The sequence below is a fragment of the Branchiostoma floridae genome, chromosome 18 (assembly GCF_000003815.2).
Source record: "Branchiostoma floridae strain S238N-H82 chromosome 18, Bfl_VNyyK, whole genome shotgun sequence".
NCBI classification, from domain to species: domain Eukaryota; kingdom Metazoa; phylum Chordata; class Leptocardii; order Amphioxiformes; family Branchiostomatidae; genus Branchiostoma; species Branchiostoma floridae.
In genome coordinates, this window is record NC_049996.1 from 8,871,335 (window position 1) to 8,885,531 (window position 14,197).

General features: G+C 42.2%; 3 protein-coding genes and 1 long non-coding RNA gene across 9 annotated transcripts in view; 2 read left to right on the plus strand and 2 right to left on the minus strand.

The window, feature by feature from the left end:
* LOC118405558 (fizzy-related protein homolog) overlaps positions 1–1,673 on the minus strand; it is a 10,471-nt gene extending 8,798 nt beyond the window's left edge. For 2 of the 5 annotated variants that reach the window (XM_035805061.1, XM_035805063.1), the window contains exon 1: positions 1,541–1,673. Coding sequence is in view for 1 of the 5 variants with exons in the window: in XM_035805067.1 (XP_035660960.1) it covers positions 1,541–1,601 (61 nt within the window). In the remaining 4 variants the exon portion in view is untranslated. The other 3 variants (XM_035805067.1, XM_035805062.1, XM_035805064.1) reach the window with 3 other exon arrangements.
* Positions 1,674–1,704: 31 nt separating this feature from the next.
* LOC118405559 (zinc finger protein 678-like) lies at positions 1,705–4,922 on the plus strand. Its single transcript, XM_035805068.1, has 2 exons — positions 1,705–1,864; positions 2,501–4,922. The coding sequence occupies exon 2, from the start codon at positions 2,520–2,522 to the stop codon at positions 3,102–3,104; it is 585 nt and encodes a 194-aa protein (XP_035660961.1). The 5' UTR covers positions 1,705–1,864; positions 2,501–2,519; the 3' UTR covers positions 3,105–4,922.
* Positions 4,923–7,192: 2,270 nt separating this feature from the next.
* On the minus strand, positions 7,193–9,035 carry LOC118405560. The gene is made up of 4 exons (XR_004829902.1): positions 8,915–9,035; positions 8,785–8,811; positions 8,112–8,134; positions 7,193–7,645 (listed from the first exon to the last, which is right to left on the minus strand). It is a non-coding gene; the product is annotated as an uncharacterized LOC118405560 (long non-coding RNA).
* A 625-nt stretch (positions 9,036–9,660) lies between these two features.
* LOC118405557 (protein phosphatase 2C-like domain-containing protein 1) lies at positions 9,661–13,483 on the plus strand. Of its 2 annotated transcripts, none has more exons than XM_035805060.1 (3): positions 9,661–9,969; positions 10,827–11,971; positions 12,275–13,483. In XM_035805060.1, exons 2-3 carry the CDS (start codon positions 10,828–10,830, stop codon positions 13,243–13,245), a joined length of 2,115 nt encoding a protein of 704 aa, XP_035660953.1. In that variant the 5' UTR covers positions 9,661–9,969; position 10,827; the 3' UTR covers positions 13,246–13,483. The 2 variants fall into 2 exon arrangements, with proteins under 2 accessions (XP_035660953.1, XP_035660952.1); XM_035805059.1 differs by lacking the exon at positions 9,661–9,969 and adding an exon at positions 9,983–10,137.
* The last annotated feature ends 714 nt before the right edge of the window (positions 13,484–14,197 follow it).

Sequence of the window (14,197 nt, forward strand, 5' to 3'; positions counted from 1 at the left end):
CTTTGGCGGACTGTGGATGACAGCGCCGACACAAGTTATGATAAGCTATAGAACTGTAGTTAATTGATAAATGTAGATGCCATACTTTTTATCTTGTACAATTGTTGTGCAACAAAGGTATACACCGTGATAGAGCCTGCTGATTGGAACGATGTAGTTTCACCTAAGAGGAAAAATATTTCAAGTAGAAGAGCGTTGTAAAGCATCCAGTTTTCGTGTCGGTTGTCGTATACAAATTGAATGGGGTATCAGAGCCAGTTAAAAGTTCGGAGAAGTGATGACGTGCCATTTCATAACTGATGTACCCAATCTTTCGTTTTCGTCGAATAAAATAATGTCTGAAGCAGTTGTGTGTCTCTGATTTTTCCTTTGACAATCTCACAAAAACGCAGGAAATGCCATTTCAGAGAGTTCAATTTTCAAAATTTTCCGGGGGAATATGCCCCCGGACCCCCCTAGGAAACTCGCGCCTTCGGCGCTCGCCTCGCGTCTTTGGCGCTCGTTGGTCCGTCAAAGAGTAAAACAAACCCCCCCAGGCAAAATCCTGGCTACGGGCATGTACACTAAATTCCTGAAGCAGGGTGTAATTTTATCTAGCGACGGAAGGGTTAACCATGTAAATTCCCATAGTCGAAAAACTGTGTTATGAGACCGTTGGGGGGGTATCAGGACAACTCGGCACCTGGGACAACTCGTCCCCAGTCAATCAGGACGACTCGGCACCTAGCCCAGGACAACTCGTCCCTTAGTTTAGGACATGTTGGCACCACATATACTCAGTACATCATTTGTGTAATTTGGGCTCGGAAAACAGTTTTAACGATCTTGGAGCTCTAGTCGATCTCATGACTATAATTTTCACTTTGCTAGGCAGATATTTTCATAGCGTCGGCAAACTTGGGTGCGCTCTGAGCGGAACCACTGTGACCTTGTCGGCCCCGGCCGTCAGTTCACCCGAGTCGGCTCAGAGACTACTGGATTACATTATATACATGTACTAGTTGGCTAAAAACTACTTGACATTATGAAGCATACACTAAGCTTCTTGGTCTTTGTGAATATGCTCAGTTTCTTTAACGTTATACATTTGTATTTCAAATAAAGCTTACTCGTATTTTGAGTGTAATTTTTGAGTGACGCTTCTGGTCCTGTTCGTGGACATAAAGTCCAATTGAAGAATAAAATGAAAGTGTCCACCGTTCTTTCACATCTATAGATACCATCTAGGGGTAATTTTGTTGCTTGGACATGTCCAAAACTAAGGTGCCGAGTTGACCTGCGCTGGGTGCCGAGTTGTCCTGATTGTTCAGGGGCCCAGTCGTCCCAGGTGCCGAGTTGTCTCGGAATCCGTTGGGGGCAGTAGGTGGAAGTGAGGTACCGTTCCAGAAATATGCTCCTTCTTTCCTTACAATAACTTACAACTGCATTGGATCCGGTCCAAATGGTCAGAGGAATGTGAAGAACAAAATAAGGTGCGACTTTACCGACTAAAACGCACGTGGCGTGTGTTTTGTGGACGAAATTTGACAGACCAGCTCACCTTTCTTCACCACAGAAATGTCGTCCTCTCGAATCTCCCGCCGGAAGTTGCGTTGCATCATGGGAACACTGTGCCTGGACCGAAATATCTCAAAGCAGATGCAGGGTACGCTCAGTTTATTCTTGCGAGTGTGAGTTTCTTGAAGTAAACCCTTCTAAAAAATTATCAGCGTTTTTCCTCGGTGGTGCTTACTTCAGCAAGCAGGATCAACTCAGACCTATTGTAACATCATCTGTATTTAGACTGTAGCCTGTGTTTACACACAATCTCTCACTGCACTGGCTGGCCAGAGAATTTTTGGCGGCACGAAGACGGAATCGCAAGGTGAGAAAGTTTTCTGTCTTAAAATGTCTTCAAATTTGTGACGTTTACTGTGAATCCTTCGGACAGGTTAACCCAGGCAGTTTAAGGAACAATGCGGTGTATGGTTTGTTTGGTTTTGTTGATTTTTTTTGCTCAGTATTCGCAAAAAGTTTGATAGAGAGTGTGTATGTGAAGTCAAGGTTAATAGTTGGCGCAGGAGGGTCTGCATGGGGGAGGGGGGTGGGCGGTGGTCCCGACAACGAATTCAGAAGAACATCCTTCGTATTTTTTAATACGCTAAATCAATGAGGGTAATAACGCTAAATTTGGTCACCTCGCTACGAATTTAAATACGAGATGAGATGGTTTTCCCTACGAATTACGGGAAATAAAACTAGGCTGCCTTAGTAACGCCTTACAACAAGAGCATGCAGACCCTCTTTCAGGGGGTTAGGCTATTCTCCAAGCAGAGGTTGGGTCGCGGAAATATAGTAGTGGTCGGTAAAGTAGTGGTCGGGGTTTGTTACGTGCGCAGATGTCATCCATATAATCAAATCAACATGGCCCCACGTGTTTCAGCACAACAGTTTCTGTATGTTTTACCAGAGGGGGCGAAGTCTGCTATCTCTGATTGAGTTGTTCATGTTGTCATTGCAGGAGTGTATTACTCTTAAATATGGCGTCGAAAGGCGAAAGTTCAGGTGACCACAAAAGAGAAGTAAAAAGTGCTACAGGCATGAAAACCTACAGGTGCAAGGACTGCAGCAAGCCATTCAGTCAGCAGGGTGCTCTGAAGGTTCATATGCGGACTCACACTGGGGAGAAACCCTACAGGTGTGAGGAGTGCAGCAAACCATTCAGTCAACGGGGTGCTCTAAAGATGCATATGCGGACTCACACTGGTGAAAAACCCTACACATGTGAGGAGTGCAGCAGGCAATTCAATGGCCTGGGTCATCTAAAAAGGCACATGCTTACTCACACTGGTGAAAAACCCTACACATGTGAGGAGTGCAGCAGGCAGTTCAATGACCTTGGTCATCTGAAAAGACATATGCAAACTCACACAGGGGAGAAACCCTACAGGTGTGAGGAGTGTGGCAAACAGTGTAGTAGGCTGGATCATCTGAAGAATCATATTCGGACTCACACAGGAGAGAAACCGTACAGTTGTGAGGAGTGTCACAGGCAGTTCAGTGACCCGAGTCATCTGAAAAGACACAGGCGGACTCACACTGGGTCAGAAACACTACCACCATGAAAAATGTTTAGTCAGCTGGATAACTTGAAGATTTGCATGGTTTAGTGAACATTACGCATGTGAAGTAAGATCTCTGAGTCTTAAGGTTCTTGGAGTATTGATCAGTATTTAGTAACTCTTCCAGACATTTGGATGGATGTCAGTGAATAGAAAAAATAATTATAAGAATTTTTTTAGGCCACACCACTTTTATTTGTTGCTTCTCAGATTCTGCTGTCCTATTTTTCCCAATTTGAAAAAAAAAATTAGCCACACCTCCCGTTGACAAATTTTCACAAATAAACTATGGGGGTCTTTACGTGGTTATTTTGAACGGTACATTTAATTTTTTTTCAAAATTGGGGCTTTGCTAATTAGGGACCACCCTAGATATTGATTTGTTGCATAAAATGTGCCAAGGAAATATAAAAATTTCTTATTTGTTAAATCTGTTGTTATGTACAAATGTACATGTATGTTGTGCAACTTGAGTAAGCACCTTGATCTCCTCACCTGACTTTTTGCCCCAAAAAATTCTAATTATTTTTTCAACCTGCCGGTCCAATTTTTTTGTAAAAATCCGAGAAGCAACAAATTAAATTGGTGTGGCCTTATATTTGAAAAAAAAGAAGACCAGACAACAGTGATCTTTTAGGCCACCAAGTGAGGTAGACTAAAAGTTAGCTCGCACTCTCTGTATAGTACAGGTACAAAGTAAAGAGGAATTCAGAATTTTCTGTTTAGACCTTGTGTTGTTGACCTTGCTGTTAAAATGTTAACAGGACGTTATGTCTGGATCTCCTGGACAGAGAAAAAAGACAGTTAACATGGGCTCATAATCATATAAGGAACAGAGCAAAAGCCACCTTTGTTTTTGTTGAGGAATTGAGAATTTTTCTGTTCAGACCTTGTGTTGTTGACCTTGCTGTTAAAATGTTAACGTTATATATAAATAACAGGAAGTTATGTCAATCTCCAGGACAGAGAAAAAAGACAATAAACATGGACTCATATAAGGAAAAGAGCAAAAGCCACCTTCTTTTATTTGTTTTTGTGGAGGAAACATTTCCTTGATTTCGGCTTTCTGAGTCCATACTGCATTTCACAATGCATCATTCATTCTAGTTGTCACATGCATGTTACTATACTGGCATTCTATGTTAAAGTTGGTTATCAAAACTTAGTGTTGAGTTTGTTTACATCGAGGAGAAAACCTCCTGGTTTGTTTAAAAAACGTTAATTGTTGGTAGGTTTCAAATTTTGTACTTACTTGGCCTTGATTATAGCTCTTTTTTCTTGTAAAGAAAGTTTGATATTTAAGGAAGCATGTAGGGTGGTTTCTTCAGCAAGAACTTTGTTTTTGGACATTGCTTTTGTTGGTTAACATTGTAGCAAGTGACATCAAAGTTTTCATTTACCATGAGATGTCTCTCAAGGATATATCTACTACAGTACTAGTACGTAAATGCAGAATAATGTACAAGTTTAATGATATTCCTCTGTGGTCAATCTTCTATATAGAGATTATACATGTAATGCAGTTGACTTGTAATGCATGTATGCAAGAAATGTAGACTTGCAAATTGAGTTACACTTAGAACTTAGGAAAAATTCTATTATCTTTGATTTGAAGCTCTGAGCTACTACAACTATCACTGTGAGATATCTTCTAGAAACACTATTGTCTATTCATGCCATCTGTATGTAAAATTATGTTACATGAATGATGTATATTTGGAGCCAATGCATCTTGTTGAAGAAAAGCTTTGAAATAAAGTCACTGTGATGCAACTGAACCTTGATAGTGTAACGTTGCATTGCATCAATGTCCACAGTTTATCTAAAGATGTCTCAAGGCTGCAGTATATTTTCAACGCTAAACATTAATGTATATAAGGCTCCTACGATCATAATATAGTATCAAAAGCTGGTAGAGGAGCGAAGTTGGCTTAGGAGTGTTTCGCTACCGGGGCAAATGCACACCTCTTAGCTGACTACACTCCTTGGCCAGTCTAGTTACTGTATCTTATGCCATCGTAGGATCTGCTTGGAGATTGGTCTCCTGGCTACCCGGATTCGAACCCTGGCCTGCCAGGTCACAAACCCAACCCTAGGTTTGGGCTGCTAGGCCAAAAGTTCCGGATCTTGGTAAGCACTTGAACCCCACTGTTACAATACTGTAAATGCATTTAAGTTTGCAGGGATTTAATGGAGTGTAGTGGTTTTAAAGTTGCGGTAGTGCCATCCTGCGAACTTATTTACAGTGACTAAACTGCAGTCGCACACTGTGTTATGAATATTCACTGCGGTTTTTAGTTCAGTGGCCACCGCAAAAACAGCGAATATGAAACAACCGTTAAAGTTTCTGCATCTACAGTAAGTTGCTGTCAGGAATCCCCAGATTTCCCCCATGTAGGCCCTTAGCCATAAAATCTCGCTTATAGCAGCACGTCAAACATCCGCCGGCCCCCCGCGGGGAGGGGCCAGTTACAGCCCTGGACATCGGAGTTTTCGTTACACGGACTAGTAGGCCCTCATTCACGATAAGTTTCATACATGTAAAGCAGTGTGTTATGAACCCACCGTGAACCACGTGATCACTCCCACCCAAACCCCCCTATTTTAGAAGTAGACTAGTCCTGTTACCTCATTCTGGTGCAAAGAATCCTGGATGAAGGACATTAGACTATGTAAACTCTTCAAAATGTCCAGTGTGCGACCAGTTCTTTACAATTCATCAATAGCCTTACTTACCATCATCATAACACAGTGCACGAATCTTCAGTGCACAGTGCACAAGTCTCGAATCTTGAACTCGAACCTCACGCCGAAGAGCACTGCATCATGGGAACAAACAAACAAACACCTGTTACCTGTGTTGCTCCCAGACCAGGAGTGAACTAATCTAATCAAGTACACCTCCATCTCCAAGCAGATGTAGTGTGCGGCTCAGTTTATTTTTGGGAGTGTGACTTTCTTTAAGTAAAGAGTAAATCCTTAAGGATTAACTTTTTTTTTCTCCATACTGAAAGGATTACAAGATATTGTACTTTAACCCCCTTGGTTTAGAGGTATTGCCTGGTGAGTTATAGATAAAAACCTAGATGGTTCAAAACTATTAGTGAAGTTCCCATTCCTTATGATTATCAATAGTGTAAAATTATCGTTTTGGTTGGCTATGGATGATCAGAATTTATGTGAGATTTTTTGGTTTCCCCACTAAATGCTGCTGGGCTATATCCATTTCATTGTCTTTTCAGAATTGTGCTCATCAAACAGCATTACTGGATTCTTGTTATATTAGAGTCCTTAAAAATCAATAATCTATCCCTAATAATTGCAGCTGATGGCAGCATCTACATTTTATTGCGACACATATTTTGTACCTTAACTGTAGCCTGTGTTTACACAATCTCTCTCTGGCTGAGAAAGGCCTGCCGCTAGGAGCACAATTTTAGTCAGGCTACCCTAGACTGCATCAAAATCAGTTGGGATGCAACCTTCTGATAATCTCCAAGCAGATCCTACAATGGCATAAGATAGTACCAAACTGGCCAAGAAGTGTAGTCAGCCAAGAGGTGTCAATTTGCCCCGGTAGCGAAACACAATCCTAAGCCGGCTTTTGATACTACCTTATGCTACCGTAGGATCTGCTTGAGATTAACCTTCTGATGCATTCCAAGAGATGTTGGCAATATTGCCATGGCAATCATTACATTTGCACCCCCACATTACCCAATTTGAAAACCTGCCAGAGCACTGAAATAATAAGCAATAAAATAAGATAAAACTCTTGAATTTTCATGCCATCAATTTCATTTTATCCTCCATTTTCTGACTAGATCACCAGCATGACCACTGTACTGTAGTACTGGTAGTAAGACTCCCCCCCCCCCTTTCAAAAAATTAATTGCCCAATCCATTAACTTTCCTCCTGAATCTGTTCTACAGTAACAAACCAATAAATTCAGATAGTACTCTTAAATTTCTATGCCATCCTTCATTTACTGACTAGATCACCAGCATGACCACTGTAAGGGTACTCCATTTAATTGCCCCATCCTCCTGAATCTGTTCTATTTGTATTAGTAACAATCAAGGACACTTCATTCAGCAAAACAGAAGTCTTTATTCAAGATCACTTTGAAAGAAGAAGTAGGTTTTGCTGAAAAGGGTTTACAAGTAGCTGTAAGCGAGGTCAGGCATTCACAGGTGTACATCTGTCCAAAGCAGAACGACTAACAAGAGACACAATCGTAACATGTTCAGCTCTTCAACGGGAGAACACAGTTCGTGTTTTCAATCTAGAGAGAGTCAGTTCTTTTCTGCTCCCAAGATTCAGACAGGAACCCGTGTTGCATTGTAGCAATCCCAAGTCCATCCGAACGTCTGCTTGGTGAAGTAGTGTCACTGCAACCACAGGAAGGCTGGATACTGGAGGTCTCCTCAGATGTTCAGTGTTGATCCAGTCTGCATCGGACAGGTCCATCTGTGAAGCCGGGATGGTGGCAGGTGGTGCCTACTTGGACCTGGCCCTCATCTTTCTCCTTTTTCTCTTCAGCCTGAAAGAGGAACAGGTGGAGTTCAGTAACTTCAAGAGATCATATTTACAGCACAACAGGGTTAGGATCTAACAAGAATTCATGCAATTTCCTTTTATAACGGGTACCCTCCCCTGGGAACCTTCAAAAAATATTAGTACAAAATGGCAGACAAAAATGAATTTTACAACCTTTGAAACGCAAATACAGTAGAAGCCACTTAATTGCATGGCCTATTTGCCAGTAAATTTCGTGCAATTATCCGGTTGGTGCAACAATGCGAAGTTATTTAGCTGGACTGCTCTGTTTAGGGATTTGGGGATTCCGTACAGATAAAACTTAAAAGAAGTGTGCATTAATCCGGTGTGCAATTAACTGACTTCTACTGTATACATAATTTGATGTTAAGATGCCAGCAAAATTAACGAGCATTTCTTCTGCACAATTAAATGATGTGACTGTAGTGCAACAATATATGTTTGCTCACCTTCGCATACGCTTCTTCTTCCACTGTGGAAAAGATGAAAAATAAATTAAGTTGGGAGGATCAGTCATTTTTTAATTAACATACACAGAAACTGAGCTGACGACAGTTCAAGTCTAAAAATTATGATATTTATTGCCAAGATTACAACGTCATGAAATGCAAAGTTGTTATTATCTATTCAAATAACGAAGCCATGTTTCATCTAAAATTTTCATAATTTGAAATAGGGTGCTAGAAAATCTATGCGTAAAAAATCATGCCATGTGCAAATTATTACTTGGACGACATAACCTGACATCCACCGAATACCAATAAAATCGTCTACAAATCAAGCAAGAAATAATTTGCCTCGTGTTTCTAGTTTCGTGCATGCATGAATCATTTTTAAGAACATAAGTTTTAGGCACATGGCAGGCAAGTGCATAATGTGTTTTAGTTTCCGAAATTGTACCCAGCACGCTTTTCTGACCGTCCAAATTGCGGGAAAAAATTCAGGACACAAAGCATTGATTTTTCCTATGCAATTTGTGGAGATAGCGAACGACAACGCTACTGAAGAAGTTATGGGGGAATATAATCGAAGAAGAAGAATCGTTCAAATTCGTGACGCATGATGCTTCACACCCAAAACCTTATCTTCTTCTCAAGCTATTTTTGGTTCTTTTCAACTTACCTTGGCCCTCATCTTGACTGCAGATGGCTAGAAGAGATTAAGAAACAATGTTATGCAGTTGAAATAGACTGATGAGAGGAAATAACACGGATTTTCGATGGATTCAACTCGGACATTTTTGTCACCTCACCTTGCCAAGATGGTGGAACGGGAAAGAGAGCGTGCTGAGGGCAAGGCCCCGGATGTCGAATTGGGTTATTCCATATGAAATCTCGAAGGGGGGTGTTGGAAAACATAAGATAGTTTACATTGGATCGTTGAGACAGAAAAAAAAAGATATGGATAAACGAGTATATATATATCAAGATATGGTAACATACGTAAAAGGTATCTTATACGTAGTTTCTAATTTAGAGCATTTTAGATTCTAGTTTTTCATGTATATCTATTCGTATGGACTGATCCTACCGCCCAGATCAATGCGGCATCTAGCGGGATGGTGTAATAGTGCAGTTTACGACGATTGTGATTTCTTTGTGACAAAGTCTTGATGTTTCTTTTACCGACTGAATATTGTCGGGCATACAAATATTGTATCCATTTTCATTGGAGAAAAATTATCATTGATTTCTTTGATTGATTTCTCCTTTACAATTTCTCTTACTTTGTTCTTGATAACGTTACTCACTGCAAAGCCTGGAAATTTATCTCATTGGTTTAATATCTGTTCCAAACTAAGTAAGACGCAAAAAACATCATGATGGACAACTGCGGTGGAGTTCAACTATAAGCAAGGAGATTATAACATCCTTGTTGCAAAGTTGCTCGCCCCACCATCTAACTTTATTGACCCCAGGTCATTGCCTTGGCAACGGTAAGGGACCTTGTAAACAAACCGGCTTTTCCATCTAACTTTGTTACTCCCGCAATCTTTGTGCTATATTGAAATGCTGCATAATAATGATAAAAATTCGAAAGACATGGTGTAAATCTTTCAATGGGATATTCTTAAAAGTATATTTTAACTTAGCTGGACATGTCCGTTTTGTCCAGGAAAACATACGTTTGGGTAAGGAAAGAACATAAGTTGTGGTTGAAGTAGGGGGTAAAACAGCAAATTGCAAAGCAAAATGGCTGCGTGCAGGACCGTGACGTCGGTGGCCTGGACGACAAAATAATGACTTGAGCCCTTTATTCTCCTCCAATTTATTCAGTTTAACGAGGGTCATTAGCGTGAGAACCCAGGTAAGTCTGATCAGTTTACCATTAACAACACGTAGGGACGTTGTCGTATAGAGATCGGGGGGAAATAAACATGGAGGACGGCGGTGAAAGTTGGTGCGATCGCGAGAGTTCCGCCTCGGCTTCCGAGGTCTTCTCCGATTATACATCGGAATATTCGGATGATGATGGGTACATAATTATAAGGAATACTTAATTACGATTGCCGATGTTTCAAATCGTACACATTGTTGCGTAAAGTGCCCAATTTTCCAGCGCAAGAGCGCCCCAGATTGTTATGTTTCAGTTGTTGTACTTTCCCATGGATGTTTACAGATCCTAGAAAATTACTTAATCCCGACTTTATTGTGCTAGGATCAGGATTAGTGTGAAGAACACCTTCTCGGGTTTGGATTATTTTCCACAAGATTAAGAAAGCATGTCCACTCTACAAGCATGTTTTGCTGTGATCCGTCAGTAACAAGATAATGATATCTCAACAGAAGCTATGACCCTTTTGAATGGTGCATAATGTACAAAAGGTCACAAATTACAAATCATCATCGCGCATCCGATGTGACAAAATCACAGAAGGGGATTTTCTCAAGCAAATGTCATATTTTTTACGGAAATGAGACCTTGAACATTTGAAAAGGGTGGCTTTACAGCGGTACAGTTGTCACAGAAATTGAGATCTATTCTTTGTGGTGTGAAGTGGTGTAAAGTAATAAAGGTGAATTACGTATTAATGCAATGGGCCATAATAGAAAAAGGCCATAACGGAAAAAGTTATAGAAAAGAATCAGTGAAACTACAGTGTTGTCAGCACTTGTTATAAGCATGCAACTGACACTATTTCCTGTTGTTTTTTTCCATTCCAGTATGATAAAGCCACAGCTGGTCCACAGCGACTCTGAACAGAGTTCAAACTCTGACCAAGAGGAGCTCCAGGGCCCGTCCACCACCGGCCGTAGGACCACCCGGTACACGGGAACGCGGAAGGGTCGGGAAGACGACGCAAAGAGTCCCGAGACGCTGATTACAGACTACCCCATCAAGCCCGACATTACCATCCAGTGCGAACAGTGCAGGAACTTCATGGATATTCGGGACTTCAGCGAGCACAGGACATTCCATAAGGCGTTGAAGATGTACGGATATCAAGGGGACGCCGACCCAAATAGCCTGGAAGAGCTGATCGAAAGGAGAAAAAGACTGCTAAAGAGGCTGACGTCTGAGGCTACTCCGGAGAAACCCATCTCACAGGACAAGTTACGTAAAATCAACGATGCGTACGAACTGCTGAAATCGGACTTGGAGGGTACGTTTGAAGTCTTCCGCCAAATCCGTGAAGACATCCAGGTCGACATAGAGGGCATCGCACTCAACTGTAGTGCTCTGTGTGCAAGGGCTGTTGGGATATGTGCAGACGCAAATCCCAGATGGCGCACATCGATGGAAGACTTTGGCGTTTTTCAGAACCACTTTGGCGAAGATCCGAACAAGACATTTTTCGCTCTCTATGATGGACACCACGGACCGTTTGCAGCAGAGGTTGCCTCTGATGAACTACACCGATATCTCATAGAGGAGGTGGCCAAGTTTGATCCGGATGTCGTCTACGATCGCCCAGAGGACCTGCAACACCCCGAAGACTACTTGAACTTGACAGAAAAAGATGAGCCAGCAGTGACATATCGTAGCGTCAACCAAGATGGCGAAACAGCTCGGTCTACAAAAACAGGTGAACAGGCCACGGTACCCAGTGATCCGTACACGGAGGACGTAGCGACAGCGTTCAGACGGGCACACCAGCAGACGGACTGGGTCCTGACTCGAGGGAGAGACGAGCAGTCCCGCGTACGGTGGAGTGGGTGTTCCACGCTCACGTGCCTCGTACAGAGCACCAACATGGAGGAGGTGTCAGACGATGAAACGGACGAGGTGAAGACGACCAGAACAAATCCTTCATCTGTGGAAAAGGACCTGCCACAGGAGAAAGGGGTCCTCTATGTTGCTAATGCAGGTATGTTACTTTCATGTGTTGTTTGTCATGCAGTAATTGAACTTTCTCTATATTAATTGCTAGCATTACATTTAACCTTCACACTACTGCCTGTCACTGTAATCCATGCAAATTCATGTCAAAAGGCAATCTCAGTAGAGGTCAGTGTTAAGAGTTCCATATTTGTGCACTAATCATTAAAATTATTCTATGCTGCTATGGTCCACCACATTTTAATACAACCCTCATATCTTTTGTATAAAGGTGTTTCCAATAGCATCACAACATGTACCGTTTTCACATCACATTCTGCTTGTATTACAGGAAACACCCACGCTGTGTTGTGCCGCGATGGAAAAACCTATCGCATCACCAAAGACCACACCACGTCCAACCCTCACGAGCGCAGCCGCGTCGTACGCACCGGGGGCACCATCACCGGCAGCAAGAAACACGGACGCATCTTCGGCACCATGGCAACGACCAGGGGGCTTGGTAACCATGGCGATATAAACATAAAAAAATGTGTGCTGAACGAGCCATTCACGACATGCGTCTCTATAGACCAGTACGCGCAGTTCCTGATTCTTGCGTCTAACGGAGTTTGGGAGGTTCTCTCTGACAAGGAGGCAGTTTCCCTACTCCTACAGATGGTGCCCGGTCAGGAGATCCCGCCCCCGAGCGACCAGCCCCCCATCTCCATACACGGCGGCAGTCGCTGGAACGGGCAGAGTTCTTTTGCTGGGAGCAACAGGCCGATGATAGGAGACAACCATGCTCTGAACAGGGGAGGGGGGAAGACCGAACGATCACAGAAAGGCAAAGCGAGGGCACAGACTGCACTGTCAGTCAAACTACACACACCACGGGACGTCGAGAAGACAGCAGAGAGAGAAAATGAGGGAAAGAGAGATGAGAAAAAGGATGAAAAGAAGGAGAGCGCAAAACTAGAGGAAAAACTGGATATTGTGAGTAAATCTCTCGAGCAAGGACAGGATCAGGAAAAATTTGATGACGAAGAAGTAGAAGTCGGTAGTGTCATATCTGAAAACATTAAGATTCTCGAAGCTGATTTTGGTGACCAGAAGTCAGAAGCGGACTCCCAGAAACCTGTCCAACACAACTACCCAGCCATCTACACCCAGTCAGAGCTGACCAGTATGCCCACTAAGAGGGAGTTGTACTGTAACCTGGCTAAACTCATGGCTGAGAGACTGGTGCAGAGCGCCCTACTGGCAGGGTCCAGGGACAATATCACTGTCATGGTCGTGCTACTACCTGGCTGCAAGATTTGAACTACAAGAACTTCTATTGAACTTTGGCTGGGTAAAAATGTTGCACTGAGATGCTTGTACAGTGTACTATAACATGATAGTTATAAATGCACAATGAGTATTAGAAATTCCCACCCTGACATACAAATTATGCAAGAACATTAACAATATAATTACAGGTACTTTTGAAAGATAGACATTAACTACTTACATTTTTGTTAACAAGATAACTTTCTGAATAAAGTTGAACTGTACTTTCCAACACAAGAAATTGGAGTTACCAACACAGATGACCTTTCAAGTTACAAAAATATCTGTCAAATTACAATATTCTTTGTTCAAGAATGCTTGACATAAGGGTGACATTATGGCAAATCTGTTGGTACAAAGATGATGGAAATGTTGTTCATAAATTGAGTGAACAATCTGAAACAAAACCACAGGCTTAACAATGGTTTGAGTGGTTATTACAATAAGAGATTTTGCGTAATTTCCTGGACCAACAGGCAGGAATGTGACTGTTCAGGCTAATCTCAAACCAGATCCACGGTGCGTAATATATAGTATCAAACTTCCGGTGCCCGTTTGACTCCCTTGGCCGGCTACACTCCTTGGCCAGCTTTGATACTATCTTATGGCACCGTAGGATCTGCTTGGAGATTAGTTCAGGCCTGATGAGCAGCCTGTTTGAGGTTTTGAGAGGTTGCCAAATGTAGCTGATGTAGGCACACTAGACATTCTTGAAAGATTGCACTCTCCAAGGAGAGGTTGGTGTCCGTCCATTCTGGTCATTTTTTAAGGCGTTTTTATCTGGCTTTCTATTTTGTACCGTTTTCTTTATGTCTTGTGGCCTTTTGGGTGCAAGACAAGACAGATCTGATTTTAAAAAAAACAGTCAGAGCCAAACCTCTGCTTGGTGAGTAGAGAGATTGAACATGAACATGAATGGACATGAATTACCTGTAGATCATGG

Bases quoted from the DNA above. Each gene is read 5' to 3' on its own strand.
- LOC118405559 (XM_035805068.1), top strand. From the start codon at position 2,520: ATGGCGTCGAAAGGCGAAAGTTCAGGTGACCACAAAAGAGAAGTAAAA.
- LOC118405557 (XM_035805059.1), top strand. From the start codon at position 10,040: ATGGAGGACGGCGGTGAAAGTTGGTGCGATCGCGAGAGTTCCGCCTCG. The intron at 10,138-10,826 runs GTACATAATTAT...TTTCCATTCCAG, and splicing joins GAATATTCGGATGATGATGG to TATGATAAAGCCACAGCTGG. The intron at 11,972-12,274 runs GTATGTTACTTT...CTTGTATTACAG, and splicing joins CCTCTATGTTGCTAATGCAG to GAAACACCCACGCTGTGTTG.